This window comes from Macrotis lagotis, chromosome 1, assembly GCF_037893015.1.
Source record: "Macrotis lagotis isolate mMagLag1 chromosome 1, bilby.v1.9.chrom.fasta, whole genome shotgun sequence".
Taxonomy (NCBI): domain Eukaryota; kingdom Metazoa; phylum Chordata; class Mammalia; order Peramelemorphia; family Peramelidae; genus Macrotis; species Macrotis lagotis.
In genome coordinates, this window is record NC_133658.1 from 411,657,706 (window position 1) to 411,677,565 (window position 19,860).

The following is a 19,860-nucleotide window of genomic DNA, read 5'->3' on the forward strand; positions in this document are numbered from 1 at the left end:
TGGGCAACGCGGTGGACACCAGCCCTGAGCTCGGGAAGTGCGTTCTGAAGGAGCCAATTCCACCAGGCTGACCGGATCCTGCTCGGAAACTGAAGTCCCAGCGAGGGAACGAAAATCCTGAACCCCCAACTCCCGCGTCTTCCGTTGACAATTTTTAACTTTTCCCAAAGAAGGGCCTGGAGCTGGAAGGCACAGTTCTTAAGCAGGAGGGCTATGGGCTGCCAAATGATAGATTCTTGAACCCAGAAATATCAAAACTTTTGAGCATAATGTAAGTTTGCAGTAGTTTTAGTTACACATTCCAACACTAGAGACATAAGGGAAAAGGCTGTGGACACTTACTTTATGTAGCAAATATTCAGCAGCATCTAAATATTAAGTGGGCGTTTTCCTCTAGTGTTGCAATGATAAAGGAGATTAGTTTACTTTAGTCTCTGCCACTCAATACATGATGAAGGGCTAAGACAGTTGATGCCACTTGGAACTTGGCACCTTTCCAAGAACACTAATTCCTTACAGAAAATACTAAGCATCCTGAGAACAGAAATATCTCCACAGAAATGTTTTCAGATGTAAAAAGGAGAGCTATATATATTCCCAAAAATAACCCAGATTTTCATACCCAAATTATTCCCCATACTCCACATAAGTCAAATGTTTCTCATTACAAAATGTCTTAAGTTAGTTACATTTAATATAAAATCATCTCTAGATGGCTACACATGTGGCAAGCCTTTAGTATCAGCAGCTGTTCTGGTCCAAGAAAAAAAATCACAATAATTGATAGTTGTATGCCTAGTATCAGTGGAGGGGGAAAAAGCACCAATCTTATCCTTGTCAAGGGTTCCTTTTTATTACTTATGCTTCATGGGAACATATTTCATATATGTACAATTGAAAGGTACCTCTGAGGTTCAACCTCTTCATTCAAACTGAAGAAATTGGACATAAAGTGATGTGCTCAGTTCAATATCCCAAACCATGAGGAAACTAAGTATTAGCTTATCCCTAGCACAAGGTAAAAATAACCAAGAAGGAGCTACCCCATGCCTTTTTTGTCTCAGTTGAGTTTGGACTCAATCAGGACATGTACTCTCTCTGTCTCCTTTTAACACCCAAAGTAAGGCTGGAAGCATATTTCTGGGACAGTCAAGCTTTTTTCCTAGTTGATTCAGACCTTAACTGAGGGCCTGAGTTTTGATCTCAGAAAGAACTCCCTCATGCTTCAAGATTCCTTCAGTTTAATCCCCTAAAAGACTGCTCAAAGGACACAGTTCAACCTATGTGTTGTATGCAGTCAGTAATACCATTGCCTCTTCAGCATCTGTGAGTCTGTGACATAGTCTTAGAAGACATCATCCCCAATTAAAAGTGGATTCTCTAATTCCTCTCAACACCAATTTAAAGCAAGAGGATTCAGGAGCCTATGTGCCATTGTAACTCTCCCATCTCCAGACAAGAAGCACTGAAGAGGGTGTGGGAGGAAGGAGGGAGAAGGGATATGTAGTCTATCCTGACCCAAATAAGAAACTGAGGGCCATTAAAAGGACTAGATCTTCACCACTGGAACAAGCAGCAGATGAAAAACAGGCAAGATCAGGATTCCACCATTCTCTTCTGGATTTCAGACACAATATTTTCCCGTTTGATGTCCACCTGAAACATGAAAGTAGTCATATGAGTTAGAAAATAAATTTTTCTGCAGCTCCAAATTGCTTGCTAGCTCTTTCACCTATATTCAACACCTACATGTGCAATTATCATAAAGGTATTTGCATGTGCATTTCTCAAATATTTTTGTGCAAAATCCATCTACATAAATTTAACTGAGATCACAGAATGCAAAACCAAGCAGTCTTATTATTCCATTTAGCTAGCTATCAAAATAAATATATGTCATCTGTCTCTGGCCCATCTAATTTCTGAGCCACTTGTTCCAGGCTATTGTGGTGGCTACTTGACTTCTCTAGGATTTCAAATGCTCCACAATTCACTATTTCCAAAGAATTTTTTAAGCACAGTTCTTTTGGACAGCTTGATTTGTTCTACCTCTACCATCATTGTCTTACCTCTTCCCTGCTGGCCACAGAACGAAGCTTAATGACACCATCTCTTAGTTCTTGCTCGCCAATGATGGCCACCAGTGGGATGCCTGTCTCCTCACAGTAATGTAGCTGAGTCAGGAAACTGGGGTTCTTCTTATATAGCATCTCAGCCTTGAAGCAACAGACAAGTCTTGGGATTTAGTAGTGGTATTGAATATAGTACACCCACTGCCTCACCACTACCCTCCCCCACACATGCCCACCTTCTAGGAAAAAAAAGACAAACCCAAAACCTGGCCCTCCTCCCCCTAGAAAGCAGCTCTAATTATGACCAGGAAGAATCAGGGGAGTCCAAACCACAGGACTCTGGCACCTATTCTAACCTTGATCCCAGCATCCCAGAGCTCTGCAATCAATTTCATCCGTTCTTTAAGGAAATTCTTCTGTGCTGTAGCCACAAGGACCTGTGTCTCTGTCACCTGAGCTTTTCCAGTGGCCTAGAGAAGAGACAGGCAAAATAGTTGTTAAAAGGTTCTGCAACAAATCAATATCAGAAACCCATCACTTTCAAAAAGAAGGTCCAGACAGTCTTAAAAAGTTTAGAAGGGACATTTCCCCATTTACTCAAAACAGGAGTCCTACCTCCATCCTCTGTTCCACAATGGAGAAGATCCTTTCAACTCCAATGCTGAGCCCCACACATGGCACCTTGCGGCTCTTGGGGTCAAACATGCCAACAAGCCCATCATAGCGCCCTCCAGCAGCCACACTGCCCACACCAAGTGGCTCCTCCCCTTCTTTGCCTGGGGTCTGAAGAAGCACTGCTTCATAGATCACACCTGTATAGTAGTCCAGGCCTCGGGCTAGGCTCAGATCAAAGGAGATCTGTAGGAACATAGAGATATGATCAGTCCCAGAGAAGAGACAATGACCTGGGATCCTCTGAAATCTGCTGGAGCCAACCCTTCTCCTACTCACCTTCTCTGAAATACCAAACAAGGCCAGATACTCAAATAGCAGGTTCAGGTCCCCCAATCCCTCCAGTGCCTGCTTGTTCTGTGAGAGTTTGGGATCCTGCAGTAACTGCTCTACTAAGGACACACCACCTGGCAAAGTCAAACATAAAAGTCAAACAGATAGGGGAAACAAGATCTTTGGAATTCATCCAAACAAGTCTATGCAATCAAAAGCCAAGATGAATAAAAGCAATAAAAATAGCTGGCATTAAAATTGCTTTACCTATTTTATTTAATTTTTACATCAAACCTGTGAGATAAGTGGTACAAAGGTTATCTACATTGCACTCAGGTTAAGTCACAAAGCCATTATATATTAAAGGCAAGATTCTAATTGAGATCTTTCCTGACTTCAAGTTCAGTGTCCTTTTTACTCTACACCTCACTATCTTTCCAAAAAAGCTCCATGCCACAGTGCTTGAGAAGTCCCACTAACATTGTTATTTATTACCATTTTGCCTTCTTTCTTCTAAAGAAACAAAAAGGATAAGAAATGGCAGAAATAAGTTCAAGACCCATCTTTCTCCCAAAAAAAGTGTTCTCAATATTAGATATAAAACAGTTATAGTATCTAGCCCCCATTTACATGTATATTTAATTCCTGGAGAATCTGCTTTTTACCATGCTGCTGGATGTAACCCCCGATGGAGTCAGCCACTTTAGGAGCCAGGCCCACCTTTCCTACCATCTCTTGTCTCACATCCTTCCAGGACATCTGCAGATACAGAAATATTAGCTCATATTCTAGACCCTACTTTCTTTCATAACAAGGGGTATTATAATTGAAATAGTAAGCATGTGTCTAAAATCTATAATAGAAAAGAATCAGGACAAAAGACTAAATAAGGTGAAAATTTGAGGTTCAGGAAATATTTAAGTTGAAATTTTGTCTTCAACAATTAATAGCCATGTGACCCAAAGCAAAGTCATTTAAATTGTTTATTTCCTAATCTGTAAAATAGGGATGATAATCGTTTTAATGACTCCCTCAAAGGGTTGTTGTAAGGAAAGCACTTTGTAGTGTTGATGAACTACAAATTCTGGAGAACAAAAATTAAGTTGTGGTTTAAACTTTTCCTGTATCTCTTACAATAATAGCTCAGTTTAAGTAAGAAAGATAGTTTAATTTACACATCCTCAAGTTTCTGAAACAAAATGGTGTGGGAGGAGGTAAGCTACAAAAACTTAGATGTGGTATACAAAAATATCCATAACAGCTCTTTTTGCAGTGGCAAAGAATTGGAAATTTAGAGAATACCCAAACAAATTGTTTATGTAAATATATATGTTGGAACATTATTGTTCTATAAGAAATCATGAGGAACAGATTTCAGAAAAGTCTTTTAAGAATTGCAAGAATTGGGGCAGCTTGGGGCAGCTAGGTGGCATAGTGGATAGAGCACTGGCCCTGGAGCCAGGAGTACCTGAGTTCAAATCCAGCCTCAGACACATAATAATTACCTAGCTGTGTGGCCTTGGGCAAGCCACTTAACCCCATTTGTCTTGCAAAAAAAAAAACCTAAAAAAAAAAAGAAAAAGATGCTAAATGAAATGAGCAGAACTAGAAGAACATTATACATATTAACAACAACATGGGATGATGATCAACTTTGATGGACTTGTTCATTTCAGCAGAAAAATAATCAAAGGCAATTTTAAAAGATTTGTGATGGAAAATACCATCCATATCCAGATAAGGAACTGCGGAGTTTAAATGAAGACCAAAGCTTATTATCTTCAATTTTTAAAAGCTGTCTTTTGTATCATGTCATTTTTTTTCTCTCTGATGTTTTCTTTCTTCCATTTAGATCTGATTCTTCTCTCACAAAATGTTCAACATTGATCTGTTTAGCAAAGTTATAAATATAAAGCTTATATTGCTTTCTGTTAGGGGGAGGAGAGAGAGAAAGGAGGGGAAAAAATTGTAAAACTCAACATTGAAAAAAGATTGGTAAAATATAAACCAAAAAAAAAAAACCATAGATGTGGGAAAATGAAAAGGTCCATCTTAGTTACCTTGCCTAGTTTATCCACTGAAGCACAGACAAATCGGAATTTGTCATCAGGGACACCACAGACAGCAAATATTCCATCCAGAATTCGCCTGTCATTCACCTGTGAATTCCATATGCATCAGATACTTCATCAATATCTATCCCCCCAAAAAAAGATCCATTCTCCTTTCCCAGTGATTCCCTCTAGTAAAAGGAGAAGGGATGCCTTATAATCAAGATTATCTAGAAACAACTGCTAAAGTCAAGGACTCAGGTTGGAGTCATAGAGGTGAACTGAGAAGTTGAAGGAAATAATCTCAAATCATGCACACATTTCCTACCCATTGTGTTTTATCTTAATATTCACCTTAATTAAGAAGTCCCCCATCTGCAACGAGTTTAGGATTTCATTTATAATCTTTAAACACTCTGCATCAGGGATCATGGGATCAAATTGACCTGCAATATCAAAATCCTGCAGCAAAAAGTAAACAGTGAAAATTTGAAATCTTCTAATTAAATCTATGTTTCCAGGAGTGTTGCTTAGAATACTCCTTGCCCATTGCCCAGTCACTCACACATTGGCAGAACTCCCGATATCGACCTTGGGATATAGAGGGACTCTCCCGTCGCCACACCTTTCCAATATGATAGCGTTTCATCTTCTTTATCTTATTCATGGCCAGGTATCGAGCAAAAGGGACCTCACAAGAAATTATTAAGGAAGTATTCCCCCCAATTCCAGAGCTGATATCCAACTACATCTACATAAATAAGATACCAAGGAAATTTATACCCTGAGCAATAAATTCCAGCATCATCCTATCAAATTGAAAAACTCATACTATAGGGAGCCTAAGACCCCTGGAATTCTTCCTTCCTATTCATCCCAACCCTTACTTTTCCCAGATTACTTAAATTTGAAAGCCCAATCTTCACCACCCCCTTCAGGTCTTATTTACTATGGGAATGCCTCCTTCAACCATCTAACATTAAACAGGAATCAGAGTTCCAGATATAACCATGATATTCACAATTCCCTCCCCAACTCGGAAAAAGACAATCCAAGATAAAGTAAAATAATTCTTAGAAGGATACTGTAAGGTCATATCGAAGAGCTAGTAGCTCTCCACCCTGATCCTTCAGATCATAGATGAGTCTAGAGTCTTCTCCATACTTCTCCATTAGCACTTCCTGGACAAGCACAAGTCTGTAGCTTAAAAATATGGTTTAGGATACTGGGAGCTAAGAATGGAGGAATTTCCATACTGCTCCTCCTCCCCTTTTCCTTTCTGTCACCTTTAGTTCAAATACTGGAGTGTCTAGTCCTTTAGCTCCATGGCGCTTGAAGCAGCTAATGACAGTATTAAGAATTTTCTCTCGAATGGCCATCTGTTGAGGGCTAAGATCTCTGGTACCCTAAAAGCCAAAAACAATCAGGATAAAGACAAATGGGGAAGAGTTTAAAGGCAAAATGTAGAGGGCTTAGGAAATAGAGAATAATGAACAGGCCCTCACAACAATAATTTATTTACACTTATAATTAATTTTAGGGTTTGTAATGCACTTTATAGACACTCTACTCTTACAACAACTCTATGAGAGAGGTACTATTATTATTCCCATTTTACAAATGAAGAAACAAAGAAATGAAGTATCCTGACAAGGATCATATAGTTACTGATAAAGGACTTGAACCCAGTCAAGTGCAATTCTAACCACTATATGATACAAACTAATTCCCTACAAGGTTCCAACTCAGAAAGGGGCAAATTGCTCTTCCCAAGCACCCTGGCTATTATAAAAGAAGACAAAAAAGGAAGAGAAAAGAGAATTACCTTGGGAGTCTTGATGACAAAATTGGATTTCTCTTTATCTGATTCCAGTTGAGTCTTCAATCTGACTTCTGCAAACTGGAAATAATTATAGTATATTAAGTAATGGTCATAGATCTCTAATTCCCCTGAATTTCCAGTCACACAGAGAAAAGCTCTGAAGGTTCTTCACTTATGTCAAAATTGTGTCCATAAAGGGTTTTTAATAAAGTCATTTCTTTCCCCCAGGGGCTCTCATTGTATTGACTCTTTCACCATACATAGTAATTTACTCTCATTCTCTGGGAGGGTCATATACCAGTTGTACTTTTCAATGTCAAACTCAGCTAATCAACTCTACTCTGGACTTTTTGCTAACTTATACCCAAGGAAACTAAGACCTAGAAACAAACAAGAACTTACAAAAAGAATAAGTTTATGGCAAGGCAAGGACCTAAAAATGATTTTAACTCTAGTTTCTAATAGTAATAATAATAATAATAATAATAATAATAATAATAATAATAGTGATGATAAACTAAAAGACTGACTCCCTACAAAAGGACTAAGCTAAGGCCCTTTGGACCTAGTTGGGTTCTGATAGAAAGATGCTTTTAGTGTAAAGATACCAAAAAAATAAAGCTACAATAAGAATATTATATTATTTGTTAGTTTTAGATTATTAATTCCCCTATTGAAGCAGCTGGTGGTTCAGACTGGACTAAGAGTCTGGAAGACCTTTATTCAAAACTGATCTCAGACATTTACTAGCTGTATTATCATCCTAGAAGAGTCACAACCTTTTTGCCTCAGTTTCCTCAAATACAAAACAGGAATAATAACACCACCTCTCAGGGATGCTGGGGGTGGATCTAATAAGTTTTATTAAAAAAAATGCTTAGCACAAGGTGGAGTAGGTATTAGTAGGTATTATATAAATGCTTATTCCCTTCCTCCTTCTCTTTCCCCCAATAAAAAGAATGAAACTGGAAGATACCTTAAAGAGCTTCTAACTCAATCTCCTCGATTTAAGAAATTCAGATAAGGAAACTGAGGTCTAAAAAGTTTGTGTAGCTTACCCAAGGTCACCGAGGAAATTGGTGATAATTTAGATTTAAACTCAGGCAGGTCCCCTGAACCCAAATTCAATACCCTTTTCCCTACATGACAATTCTGAATTATAAGTTCTTCAAAGGAGGTGATCTATCATTTTTTGGCAGTGTGAAAAAATTTAATTGAATGGAAAAATACTAATTTATTATGGCAGGCTATACAATAATACTCCTATTTAATAACTGAATGACTCTGGTCAAATCATTTAATTTCTCAGGGCAGCAATTTATTCACCTCTAACAATGTTTACAATAATAATTCACTTTTATATAATGCTTTAAAGTTTGCAATGTGCTTTCTTCATGTCTATGAGGTAAGCAGTATGCAAATATTATCCTTGTTTATAAAATAAGGCAACAGAAAAAGGTTAAGGTTCCTAAATAACAGGACTACAAAACTTTTGAAGATGATATTAACTGCTTTGGCCCTGCAAGAACCATGGGACCTTTCCATATGACTTGCAATTGAAACTTTGTGGATGTGTGCTTTCTCCAGTATGTTGTGAATTTTTCTGAGAACAGAAATTTCATAGCTTTTCTATTCTCAGTGCTTAGCATAGTGTTTTGGGCTTAGTTTGTACTTAATATTTTTACGTTCATCCATTCATTTGGTGCTAGAAAAAGTCTCAAGAGGCCAAATTATCTCAGCCTGCATAGAAACAGGGATCCACTCTATAATATAACCAAAAAAAGTAGCCATCTGACTTTGTTTACAAGAAGTCTTCAGGTGAAGATTCCGGAGATTCCTCTGACAGATACCAATTGATAGTCCCGAGGTTTTCTGCATGATGTGCCTGACCAAAATGTATTAATATAAGTAAATGAATAAATGAAAATCTTAGACTGTGGGCCTGTGATCACAAACATTAGAGGGCAAAGCATTGTGGTCCATTTGCTCAAAATCTAGATCAACCCACCAGCCTTTCACAGGTGACAATGAAAAATCATGAAGGAGCCCATTGGGTTTAAACCTTTTATTTTAAAACCTACTAATATTTTAGAATAGAAATTCAAAAGTTGGATTCCTTGTTCTGATCGCGTTTAACTCATTCACACGCAGCATCAAGCCTGGAACAATTAGAAAGCTCAGGTCAACTCTTCCAGGGACCGGGTACTAAAAAGACCATAAAGGTTCAGCCCTTAAGGGGCTTAAAACCTTAGCAGGGAAGGGAAGGCCCGACCAGGTGGGGCACGACAGAAGCCCGGGAGAGCCTACAAAGACGCTGAGAAATGTAAGAAGGCGGAACATACCTCCCGCGCCGGAGGCTGCACCAGGCCTCCTTGCACCCGGCCGAGAAGCAGCGTGGCCCTGGCGCAGGGGGCGCGGGGAGGTCGCAGCGACAGGAGGGCCAGCGCGGCCCAGGCCTCCCGAGACCGGGGTCCAAGGCGCTGCATGGCGCGGGGAGGGGGCGCGGCGGGGCAGCGCCGCCCGGGGTCCAGCGAGAGGCAAAGGGAGAAGGGCACTGAGGCAGACCGCGAGCGAAAACACGCGCGCACGTACCACCCCAGCCACCCGGCAGGCTGCCGGAAGGGGGTCTCGCGGGATCGGGACGCGATTGCTCCCGCTTCTAGGCGTCCGCTCTTCCGGCTTGGGCGCGCGCAGACCGGAAGTCCTCTCTGGCCGCGCGGCCCGCCGGCGGAGCTCGGTGGCCGGAAGCGGCCCGTGACTGCGGCAGCGGTTTGCAGGATGGCGGATCGAGCCGCACTGGAAGAGGCCGTGAGGCTTCAAGGGGAGCGAGTACGGGGTCTCAAGCTGCAGAAGGCCGGCACCGAGCTGGTGAGGGCCTCGACCCGGCCGGCTGGGCCGGGAAGGCCGGATCCGGTTCCGGGGTAGCCGTGTGGTGTTGGGAAGCGGGAAAGGGACGAGACTCAGGTTCTGAAGGCCACCGTCCTGCTGAAGTTGTCCCTGACATTCATCCCCCCGCTTGAGCTTATAGCGCCTGTGACGCAGGCACTGTTAGGACTCCCATTTTGCAGATGAGAAAAACAGACAGAGATGGGAAATGACTGTCACACAGCTAGCTGTGAGTCGGAGGTCCGGAACCCGCCACTCAGGGCCTCTACACCGTGGGGATTGTTGAGGGCCCTGGGCAGGGACAGACCCTTCCAAGTTCCCGTGCTTATTGAGGTCCTTCCTTCCCAGATCGAGGAGGAGGTTTCAAAGCTCCTGAAGCTGAAGGCAGAGTTGGGACCTGATGAAGGCAAACACAAGTTTGTGCTTAAAACTCCAAAGGTAACTAAGTTTCTAGAGAAACTTTTTCAAAGGGTCACTGATGGGCCTTACCGCACTGTAAGTTCTGTTTGTTTTTTTATATTTGTTATATTTACTTTTTCTTGGCTATATTTTGAGTTCCAAATTGTCTTTCTTCCTCCCTCCCAACCCCCAACTAGAGGAGGCCAACATCTGACAAATATATATTTGTGATCAGTTCACTTTAACAAGTTCAAGACACTGTTAGACATTGAATATATAAAACTGGTAATATTTAGACCTTATCTTCAAAGAATTTAGTGATAGAAACTCCAAAGAGAAATGAATTAAGTTCAAGAGGAGATATCTAGTCATAGTGCTATCAGAATTTTGAAGACATCTTTCTCATAGGAGTCAGGATGGAAGAAGTCTTTAGCCTGTTTCAAAAATAGAAAACACTTTTGAGCATTTGGCTGGAAGTGGAGTTGCACCTGGGTGTTACCAATTTGTCAAGTTAGGCAGGATTTTAGTCATCCCAACTTGCAGGAGAACTGCCACTCCTGCAGATTATCAAGAAGAATCCTAGTGTATGTTATTCCTCTGTTGAAATCCCTAGTCTACTTTTTTTTTACACACTTCCCTATTAATAGGAATTCCAGTGGTTATAGAAATAGAATGTAGATGGTCTCTTAGGGATTCTATAGTTAATCAGTATTTTTAAATTTATAATTTAAGAACATTAATATAGGGGCAGCTAGGTGGCATAGTGGATAAAGCACCGGCCTTGGAGTCAGGAGTACCTGGGTTCAAATCCAGTCTCAGACACTTAATAATTACCTAGCTGTGTGGCCTTGGGCAAGCCACTTAACCCCATTTGCCTTGCAAAAAAAAAACAAAAAAAAATTAATATAACTTAAAACCCCTCAACCAAATTTCTCTTTCAAACTTAACTCTAATGTTAAAGGTTAAAAAAAACCTTCTTTTATTTAGATGGTAGCTATCCTGCCTGGTTCCCTGTCAGTTTATAGAGATCTGGCAAGAGAGATAAATGCAATTCTGTTCCCTTATAGTTGAGATTATAAATAGAATACTTCTGAATACTTCCTCCTGATTTCTTAATACTCAGTTGCTTTCTGTTTACTTTTTCTCCTTTCCTTTGATGTCTGATTTTAACCCCAAGGGTACACGGGACTACAGCCCAAGGCAGATGGCTGTTCGAGAGAAGGTTTTTGATGTGATCATCAGCTGCTTCAAGCGCCATGGTGCAGAAGTAATAGATACCCCTGTGTTTGAATTGAAGGTGAGAGTCAGGGCCAAGGGAGAAGTGTTTGGCAAAGATATGGGAGGAGTACAGGGCAAATATACAGTAGGCTTGTTCCAAGGGGATATAGTCATGAGGGATCAGTTATTAAGATGGGTATAGATAATCCCAACACTATTCCTGATATGCAGGAGCCTGGTTTCCGTTTAGAAGCAGGAATTAATTTTCCCTACTTTTGGGGTGGCTAGGTGGTGCAGTGGATAGAGTACCAGCTCTGGAGTCAGGAGTACCTGAGTTCAAATCCAGCCTCAGATACTTAATAATTACCTAGCTGTGGGGCCTTGGGCAAGCCACTTAACCCCATTGCCTTGCAAAAAAAAAGGGGGGGCTATTAAAATAAAAAAAAAATTTCCCTACTTTTATTGCTGTGGTTCTGGTTCCTATTTTAGACATATGTTTTTCTTGGGGAGTAGCTGCAACCATTACTTATCTTGAAGTCCTCTAACAGAACATCCCACAGAGCAGTTGATTGTTTGTGCTTCTTAGGCTATTAGGATTATAAAATTTTAGGCATCTTTATCTAGAGTTAGGGGAAGTCATTGAAATAATATATTTTCATCTTTGCCTTCCAGGAAACACTGACTGGAAAGTATGGAGAGGACTCAAAGCTCATTTATGACCTGAAGGATCAGGGTGGTGAGCTGTTGGCCCTTCGTTATGATCTCACTGTATCCTTTCACAGTGAGCTCTCAGGATACTTTCATTTAGATTGGATTTTAATTGATTGGGGTTAATGGAATCCTCAAATTCAGAGAACATTGGACACAGATAGGAAAAAGTCCTTGAATAAATGGTCCAAAGAATCAGTTGTAGTGTGAGTTAGATGGAAATAGAGATGTAAATCCTAATTAGCAGGGCCTACTCTTAGGAATACCATACAGGAACTTAGTATAGTGCCATGGCAAAATCTGAATCCTTTCTAAATAATTGATTCTGGAATACCATTTTTTTGCCTGTCAATGAAGACTCTTCAGGCCATTGGGTAAATCTTCAGTACAAAATGATGTTCTTTTTCTTTTAATGAAACAGAAAGGATGCTTATGTATCCATGATGAATCTATACTGTTCTGATTCAGAAAAGCAATCATAGTATGGTACTGTGGGCACTAAGTATAATGCAGATATTTCTAAAGGATCAGGGATCATCTCTTTGAGAATTCCAAGGTTCTGATAATTCTTATTGGGATAATCCACCAGCACAAGATGCCTAGGGATAGTGTGGCCACACTGTTTTCAGGTAGCTTCTGTGAGGGGGTGTTAATTAGCCCTGAACAAGAGGAAATTTTTCCTTAACCAATTGTCAGGTTCCTTTTGCTCGATACCTGGCAATGAATAAATTGACCAACATCAAACGCTATCACATTGCAAAGGTGTACCGGCGAGATAACCCTGCAATGACTCGTGGCCGTTACCGGGAATTCTACCAGTGTGTGAGTGTCCTAGAGCCAAGAAAGCCCATGACATTGAGTCCTCTGAGATCAATTAAGCATTTAGTAAATATTCACTTTCCTGAGCAACATATATGATGCATCTAAATACATCAGGATGAGAATAAATGATGAACTAAAAATTAAGATGTGAAAACCATCTATATGCATATCAGAATCAAAACTTTAATCTGATCAGGGAAAGAGAAATGACTAAAGAAAAAGCCCTTAAGATTTCAATAAAAGAGATGGTAGAGATGAATAGAAAATAAAGTTTAGCAGTATGGTCTAGAGTTTCTTGACATGTGTCATCTTCTCAGAATCACAGTGAAAGGAAGCTATAAGGTCTATGGTCTTGCATATGAGGGAAAGAACCATTGCCAGTGGGGATCTAGAGGATCTGGAGCTTTGGGGCCTGGAAATTGGTCATCTTGATTCAGGACTTCTTCATGTCACATTTTGTGCAGGATTTTGACATTGCTGGGCAGTTCGACGCCATGATCCCTGATGCAGAATGTCTAAAGATCATTTGTGAGATCCTGAGTGCACTTCAGCTGGGGGACTTCCTTATTAAGGTGAGAGGAAAGGCTGTGTCTGATCTGGTAGTACTAATTAAAGGCTCCAAAAAATCAGAAATGCTTAGCAGTCCTGGTCTTCCCTTCCCATGACTGAACTCTTCTCTAATTTGGAGAGACTTTGGGTTCTTGTTGCTGTCATGATGTTGAAGGGAAGAATTTGAGGGTAGGGATTTTCTCTTAAAGTGACTTTGGAATTCTCAGGTGAATGACAGACGAATTCTGGATGGAATGTTCAAAGTCTGTGGTGTTCCTGACAGCAAGTTCCGTACTATTTGCTCTTCAGTGGACAAGCTAGACAAGGTGATAACTAACTTACTTGTTCAACTCCTACTTCTTTCCCCCTTAATTTACCCTGTCTCAGAAAATGAGAAAGCACTTCCTGGGAGGGAGAGGGCCTTAATTCTGAGTTGAGGGACAGAGATCTCTGCCCTAAAGATCCTTCATCTTGAAGAATAAAGCCCAGCTTCCACTGTTGTGAATCGGTTCTGGACCCCTTGAATCCAATGTCTATGCAGATGTTGTGGGAAGATGTGAAGAATGAAATGGTGGAAGAGAAAGGCCTAGCCCCTGAGGTGGCAGATCATATTGGGGCCTATGTGAAGCAGCATGGTAAGAGTTTGGGAAAGGAGGTAGATTATGGTGACATTTGGGGGAGGGGGAATGGTACTGTGGGCACTAAGCATTATGCAGGTATTTCTAAAGGATCAGGAATCATCTCTTTGAGAATTCCAAGGTTCTGATAATTCTTACTGGGATAATCCACCAACACAAGATGCCTAGGGATAGTGTGGCCACATTGTTTTCAGGTAGCTTCTGTGAGGGGTGATAATTAGCTCTGAACAAGAGGAACTTTCTCTTTAAGCAATTGTCAGGTTGCTTCAGTGACTTAATTATCTCATTCCCCTTATGCTTAAATAGATTTTTTTTTTGTTGCTATTTTTGATCCTTATGAATGAAGTAAGTACTCAAATTGGTTGAAAAGATTGAGTTGTTGAGGTAGTGAGGTAGTGTGAGATTGTAATACAATCCAAGTAATCAATGAATGGTTGAAAGGTGGCACCCTTTCCTCTCTTTGTCTGCTTATTTCAGGTGGTGTGTCCCTAGTAGAGCAGTTACTACAGGATCCCAAACTCTCACAGAACAAGCAGGCACTGGAGGGATTGGGGGACCTGAAACTGCTATTTGAATATCTGGGCCTGTTTGGTATTTCAGAGAAGGTGAGTAGAAGAAGGGTTGGCTCCAGCAGATTGCAGAGGATCCCAGGTCATTGTCTCTTCTCTGGAACTGACCATATCTCTGTGTTCCTACAGATCTCCTTTGATCTGAGCCTAGCCCGAGGCCTGGACTACTATACAGGTGTGATCTATGAAGCAGTGCTTCTTCAGACCCCAGGCAAAGAGGGGGAGGAGCCACTTGGTGTGGGTAGTGTGGCTGCTGGAGGGCGCTATGATGGGCTTGTTGGCATGTTTGACCCCAAGAGCCGCAAGGTGCCATGTGTGGGGCTCAGCATTGGAGTTGAAAGGATCTTCTCCATTGTGGAACAGAGGATGGAGGTAGGACCCCCATTTGGGGTATCTGTATCGTTTCCATTTCACAATAAATTAGGGGAAAAAAATAGCTAATTAACTTTTAAACTCAGACGCCAATTAATATATCTGCCCCTATACAGATTTTAGGGACAACTAAATTATATTTTAGTTGGGAAAGGGGTGGGTTTTTAATTGTCAAGTGAGTCAAGAAAAGGATATTATCACCTTACAGGATTTAGTTTAATTTGCATTTGGGCCCTGCCTACAGTGTTAATCTCCAACCAGTAAGACACTTGTATTAATGGTCCTTTTTGTTGATGTAGGTCTTTACTTGCCACTCTTTCTGGGCAATTATCTGTAATATTTTATTTAATGCTCTTGTATATTGTTTGAATTATGAATGTTGAATAGAGAAAGATAAGGGAAATTTGACTTGGATAGGCCTTACAATCTAGTTGAGTTGGGAGTGGGGGGGTGGGAGAAGGGATATAAGACCAGATATATTAACATTTGTAAGTGCATAGTCTATAATTATAGTGACTCACACATAAGGCTTTGTGATTTATGGAGTGCAAAGAAGCAGCTTGGAATAGTGTATAGAAAGCTGGCTTAGGAGATGGGAAGACCTGGACTCCTGTATCCGCTCTGACCCGGCTTTAGATGGCAATCTTGGTAGAGTCACTGAAATTTTCAATGTCCCCTGGCAATTCTCCAAGACCACCTTACTGAGCGGGAGTGGTCCCTTGGCAATGGCAGCCTCTCTGTAGGAAACTTCCCATACTGATGAAATTCCCATACTGATGAAAATGGCCTGGTTCAAAAAATATTCACAAAGAGACTGAATATGGGAAGTAGAAAAGCCCAGGATAAGATTTCTGTGCAGCCTTATTTGCTTGGCAACCACTCTTTGAGACAGTTGCTCTTAGTGAGTTCTTTGCCTGCTGTCTGTTATTCCAATACATGGTGCTCAGAAATTAGGCAGTGTAGAGAAGCAGAATGACCTTGGATAATTATTTAGCAGTAGTATAACCACAGGTGATATAAGTTGTCTGAACTTATAATGTCTTCCCCTCTCAAATGGGGATGATAATGTTTGTTGGGCCTAACGCCCCAAATTGTGGTAAGCCTCCTGGGAAGCTGATACATGTGTTTTGGTTTGCAGACTTCAGAATAATTTATTTAAGATTTTGAAGCCCCTTTATTCTAACTAATAACTTTATGTGAAGGTGAATATGTAATCAAATGGAAAAATCTTTTCTGAACTTTTATTTGTATACTGGGGTGTGAAGAGAAGACCATGAACTGTGACTTTGTTAATCACAGCTACTCCTTAGAACTAGATAAAGATAAACCTCTAGTTCCTGTCTGCTTTTTTCTTTTCTAAGGGTGATCTTGTGAATATTTATGTATTATACTCTTTGTTTCTGGGAATGAACTGCAAGTCTGAATTGGAAGTAAATTAACTGGAGTGGGTAGGGTAGGGTAGGGAGAAAGATTGGTTCCTGGACCAATTTCTCCTGATCCTGAAGTGTGGGGAGATCCAGTTTGCCAAACTGCTAACTTGTTCTATACAAGGCTGTGCCCCTATCTGCCCATATCTTAGGCTTCTGAAGAAAAGGTTCGGACAACAGAGACCCAGGTGCTTGTGGCTGCAGCCCAAAAGAAACTTTTGGAGGAAAGGTTGAAGCTTGTTGCTGAACTGTGGGACAGGGGCATTAAGGTATGGTTGAATGACTCTGGTGTCTACAAGGAAGTGCTGTACTCTTTCTTTAAAATTCATATCTTACCACTTAACCCCATTGCCTTGCAAAAAAAAAATCTAAAAATTCATATTTTAAAGGGCTCCTTCCTCCCCAATTAAATTATTTATTTTTTTGCAAAGTTTTGAGTTTTACATTCTTCGAAAGTAATTTAATATAGGCTCTACATGTATAATCATGCTATTCATAGAGCCATATTAATCATGCTGTGAAAGAAGAATCAAATCCAAATAGAAGGAAAAACATTAGACAGAAAAAAAAAAACATAAAACATAAGAAAACTTTTTAAAAATTGAAAATAGTAAGCTTTGGTCTGCATTTAAACTCCACAGTTCCTTCTCTGGATATGGATGGTATTTTCCATCACAAGTTTATAGGGCTTTTGATTTTCTGAGGTGGGTCAACAATAGTAATTTCTTACTTTTTTTGTGTGTGGAGCAGTGGGGTTAAGTGATTTGCCCAAGGTCATACAACTAATATGTATCGAGTGTCTTGAGTTTAAACTCAGGTCCTCCTGACTCAAGGGCCGGTACTCTTATCTACTTTACCACTTAGCTGTGTCCCCAACAATGGTCATTTCTGGGACCAAATGAAGGACTAGAGAGAGAGTACAAAAACTTCTCTGCTAGATCATGGGTCATCCAGGAGTCCTCTCTGAGGCAAGACTCTGTCTCAGCCTCTTCCCTGCCCTGGTCTTTTCAGGCTGAGCTTCTATACAAGAAGAATCCCAAGTTGCTGACCCAGTTGCAGTACTGTGAGGAAACTGGTATACCACTGGTGGCCATCATTGGGGAGCAGGAGCTGAAGGATGGGGTTGTCAAGCTTCGCTCTGTGGCCAGCAGAGAAGAGGTGAGTGAACCCAAAGGGAGCTGAAGGGTTGGGGTGGGTGAGACAGGGTGGCAGGATTCTAAGTTAAAGCAAGTCTGGTTTCCCTTTTTGGCCTCATGAAGCTGAAATCACCATGGGCATCTTCACAAATTATGCCCCTCTATGACAGTTGTTTCCTGAACCTTATCTCCTTGACTTTAAGACTGGCCTCCTTTGCTCCACCCTTCCCCCCCACCCCCATGCCTCCATTCTTAGTTCTCCTGGCTATTTGGTGGCCTCTACTTGGGTTCTCTCTTCAAATTTCCCTTGAGCGTTTTGCCTATGGCTCTCCTTCACCTTTATGCATTCTGCCTTGAATTAGGCCTATTTGTTTACCTCTCTGAGGCTGCTGGGCACCATTGACAGTATTCAACCTGATTGATTTGAAAGACTTGGGTTTGGCTTCTGGTTCTGTCAATTATTAGCCTTGTGACCCCTTAATTCAATTTAAACTTTGTCAATTTAAGACAACTCTCTAAAACTAGAAATTATATCTTTTTAAACTGAAACGATAGACCCTTTCATTTTTGTCCTCAGAACCCTTGTCTTATGCCTAGGAAACTGAGGAAAATGGGACCTGGACTTTTGATTTATTTGGTTTAAAAAATTCCCAGATGTGGAAGCTCTCTACCCTGGAGGGTTATTTATGCAATTTCTAGATATCCCTAAGTTGCCTAGAGCAGGGGGTGGGGGATGGGTTAAAATGTAACAGGGAAATGTTTTACAAAGTAAATAAATACAATACAACACAGATAATATTAACCTGTGGTTTTCTAAGTCAATATGTACCCTTCCTGAATCCCTTTGTATTTGACACTCTAGCCTAACCTAGTACACTGTAGGGGCTGTGAGTGACTACTCCAGGGTCACATAACTGGGATGCATCAAACAGGTACTTGACCTCTTCTTCCCCCTTGCTCCGAGGCTACTTCCATAGTCTTATGTATAGATAATAGGTGTTGAAATAAGTATGGGCCAAGGTAAAACAGATCAGGTCTCCTGCCTCTCAGGAAATTCAAAGATAAAAGACAGGACTTCAAAGACAAAAGTAATTCTGACTTTAGACTCTATAGAAATTTCAGAACCTTGTGAATTTTTTTTTCTCTGAACAAGTATTTGGATTGTAAGCTTTATCTCTAAATGTAGAGTCCAAATCCAGTTTTTAATTAAGGGAAATTGAAACATTAGCAAGCAGATAAGGTAGAATTTGAGCTTTTTCTAATGGCCCTGAAATCACATCACAGCTTAACTCTAGCCCTGGTAGTCTCCATTCCCCAATGTAGCCTTGTACCTTTTAGGAAACCAGCTGAAACTTCCTCTGATGTAGCTTCTGGTTACATGTGAACTGTGACTTATAATTGAAACAGATGTAGTACTTAGAAAGCTAGGCTTGGAGTCAAGAAGACCTGAGTTCAAATTAGACTTCAGATATTTGCTATGTAACTTTGGACAAGTCATTTAAACTGTCCATCTCAGTTTCTTCACCTATAAAAAAAAAATAATCTCCTATCTCCCAGGAGGATCAAATAAGATATTTTGTTAAAAAGTGCTTATTAGCACTATGCCTGGCTATTTAAATAGGTACTATATAAATATAAATGCTAGTTATTATAATTATTACATAAAAACTCTGAAAACAGAAAGGAAGCTAGAAGGTTGTGGAGCAAAAGGGAGAACAGACACTTCACATGCTGTCTTCTCTATTTTGGCCAGGTGGATGTTCGAAGAGAAGACCTTGTGGAAGAAATCAGGAATCGAACAAGCCAATATGCCCCCCATCTGCTGAACTGAAAGAATTCAGTGGATAGAAATTGCACTCCCTGGAGGCTAGTCCATCTTATTCAGTTGCTTTGCACATTCTGCTCCAGAGGAAAGAATTAAAGGAGACAAAACTGCAATTTTTATTGTAAAATTACTGGCAAGGATAGCCGGAGTATAACTCCACTTTCTCAGAGGTTGTTTGCTGGAACTGGCCAGGACATTGATATGGACTGAAGCTACTCTATTGTCCCTAGGTGTCACCCCATTATGTATGTAGAGTTGTGTCCCTGTGTTGACAGAAAAGCCATGATGCTGACATTTCCCCACTGACTTGTGAAGCAGATTGCCTGTGGGTCCAATAAAATGCTTGAATGCTTCTGTTTCTGCTAGTCACCCTCTTTACTCCATTATGGATCAAGGGGCAACTATGGGAGCACTCCTATAT

At 40.6% G+C, this 19,860-nt stretch overlaps 2 protein-coding genes across 3 annotated transcripts; one reads left to right on the forward strand and one right to left on the reverse strand.

The window, feature by feature from the left end:
* Nucleotides 1-5: 5 nt before the first annotated feature.
* On the reverse strand, nucleotides 6-9,565 carry HARS2 (histidyl-tRNA synthetase 2, mitochondrial). 2 transcript variants are annotated; one of them, XM_074212810.1, is made up of 13 exons: nucleotides 9,233-9,565; nucleotides 6,894-6,968; nucleotides 6,355-6,474; nucleotides 6,154-6,249; nucleotides 5,634-5,759; nucleotides 5,423-5,530; nucleotides 5,078-5,176; nucleotides 3,683-3,776; nucleotides 3,024-3,151; nucleotides 2,688-2,930; nucleotides 2,429-2,542; nucleotides 2,070-2,216; nucleotides 7-1,656 (listed from the first exon to the last, which is right to left on the reverse strand). In XM_074212810.1, exons 1-13 carry the CDS (start codon nucleotides 9,374-9,376, stop codon nucleotides 1,597-1,599), a joined length of 1,554 nt encoding a protein of 517 aa, XP_074068911.1. In that variant the 5' UTR covers nucleotides 9,377-9,565; the 3' UTR covers nucleotides 7-1,596. The 2 variants fall into 2 exon arrangements, with proteins under 2 accessions (XP_074068912.1, XP_074068911.1); XM_074212811.1 differs by lacking the exons at nucleotides 6,894-6,968; nucleotides 9,233-9,565 and having other exon boundaries at nucleotides 6-1,656; nucleotides 6,154-6,265; nucleotides 6,355-6,420.
* Nucleotides 9,566-9,608: 43 nt separating this feature from the next.
* HARS1 (histidyl-tRNA synthetase 1) lies at nucleotides 9,609-19,797 on the forward strand. Its single transcript, XM_074212812.1, has 13 exons — nucleotides 9,609-9,758; nucleotides 10,125-10,214; nucleotides 11,353-11,472; nucleotides 12,066-12,161; nucleotides 12,798-12,923; nucleotides 13,388-13,495; nucleotides 13,700-13,798; nucleotides 14,014-14,107; nucleotides 14,588-14,715; nucleotides 14,809-15,051; nucleotides 16,631-16,747; nucleotides 17,490-17,636; nucleotides 19,368-19,797. The coding sequence occupies exons 1-13, from the start codon at nucleotides 9,669-9,671 to the stop codon at nucleotides 19,443-19,445; spliced, it is 1,536 nt and encodes a 511-aa protein (XP_074068913.1). The 5' UTR covers nucleotides 9,609-9,668; the 3' UTR covers nucleotides 19,446-19,797.
* Nucleotides 19,798-19,860: the final 63 nt, after the last annotated feature.

What these genes read in the sequence shown, in the direction of transcription:
- HARS2 (XM_074212810.1), bottom strand. Translation starts at nt 9,376, where the DNA reads ATGCAGCGCCTTGGACCCCGGTCTCGGGAGGCCTGGGCCGCGCTGGCC. An exon ending in CTCCAGTATTTGAACTAAAG is followed by an intron (nt 6,250 to 6,354) that starts GTGACAGAAAGG and finishes GTGCTTGTCCAG; the next exon opens with GAAGTGCTAATGGAGAAGTA. An exon ending in CTGTGGCCAGCAGGGAAGAG is followed by an intron (nt 1,657 to 2,069) that starts GTAAGACAATGA and finishes TTCATGTTTCAG; the next exon opens with GTGGACATCAAACGGGAAAA.
- HARS1 (XM_074212812.1), top strand. Translation starts at nt 9,669, where the DNA reads ATGGCGGATCGAGCCGCACTGGAAGAGGCCGTGAGGCTTCAAGGGGAG. An exon ending in ACCGGGAATTCTACCAGTGT is followed by an intron (nt 12,924 to 13,387) that starts GTGAGTGTCCTA and finishes CATTTTGTGCAG; the next exon opens with GATTTTGACATTGCTGGGCA. An exon ending in TGTGGGACAGGGGCATTAAG is followed by an intron (nt 16,748 to 17,489) that starts GTATGGTTGAAT and finishes TGGTCTTTTCAG; the next exon opens with GCTGAGCTTCTATACAAGAA.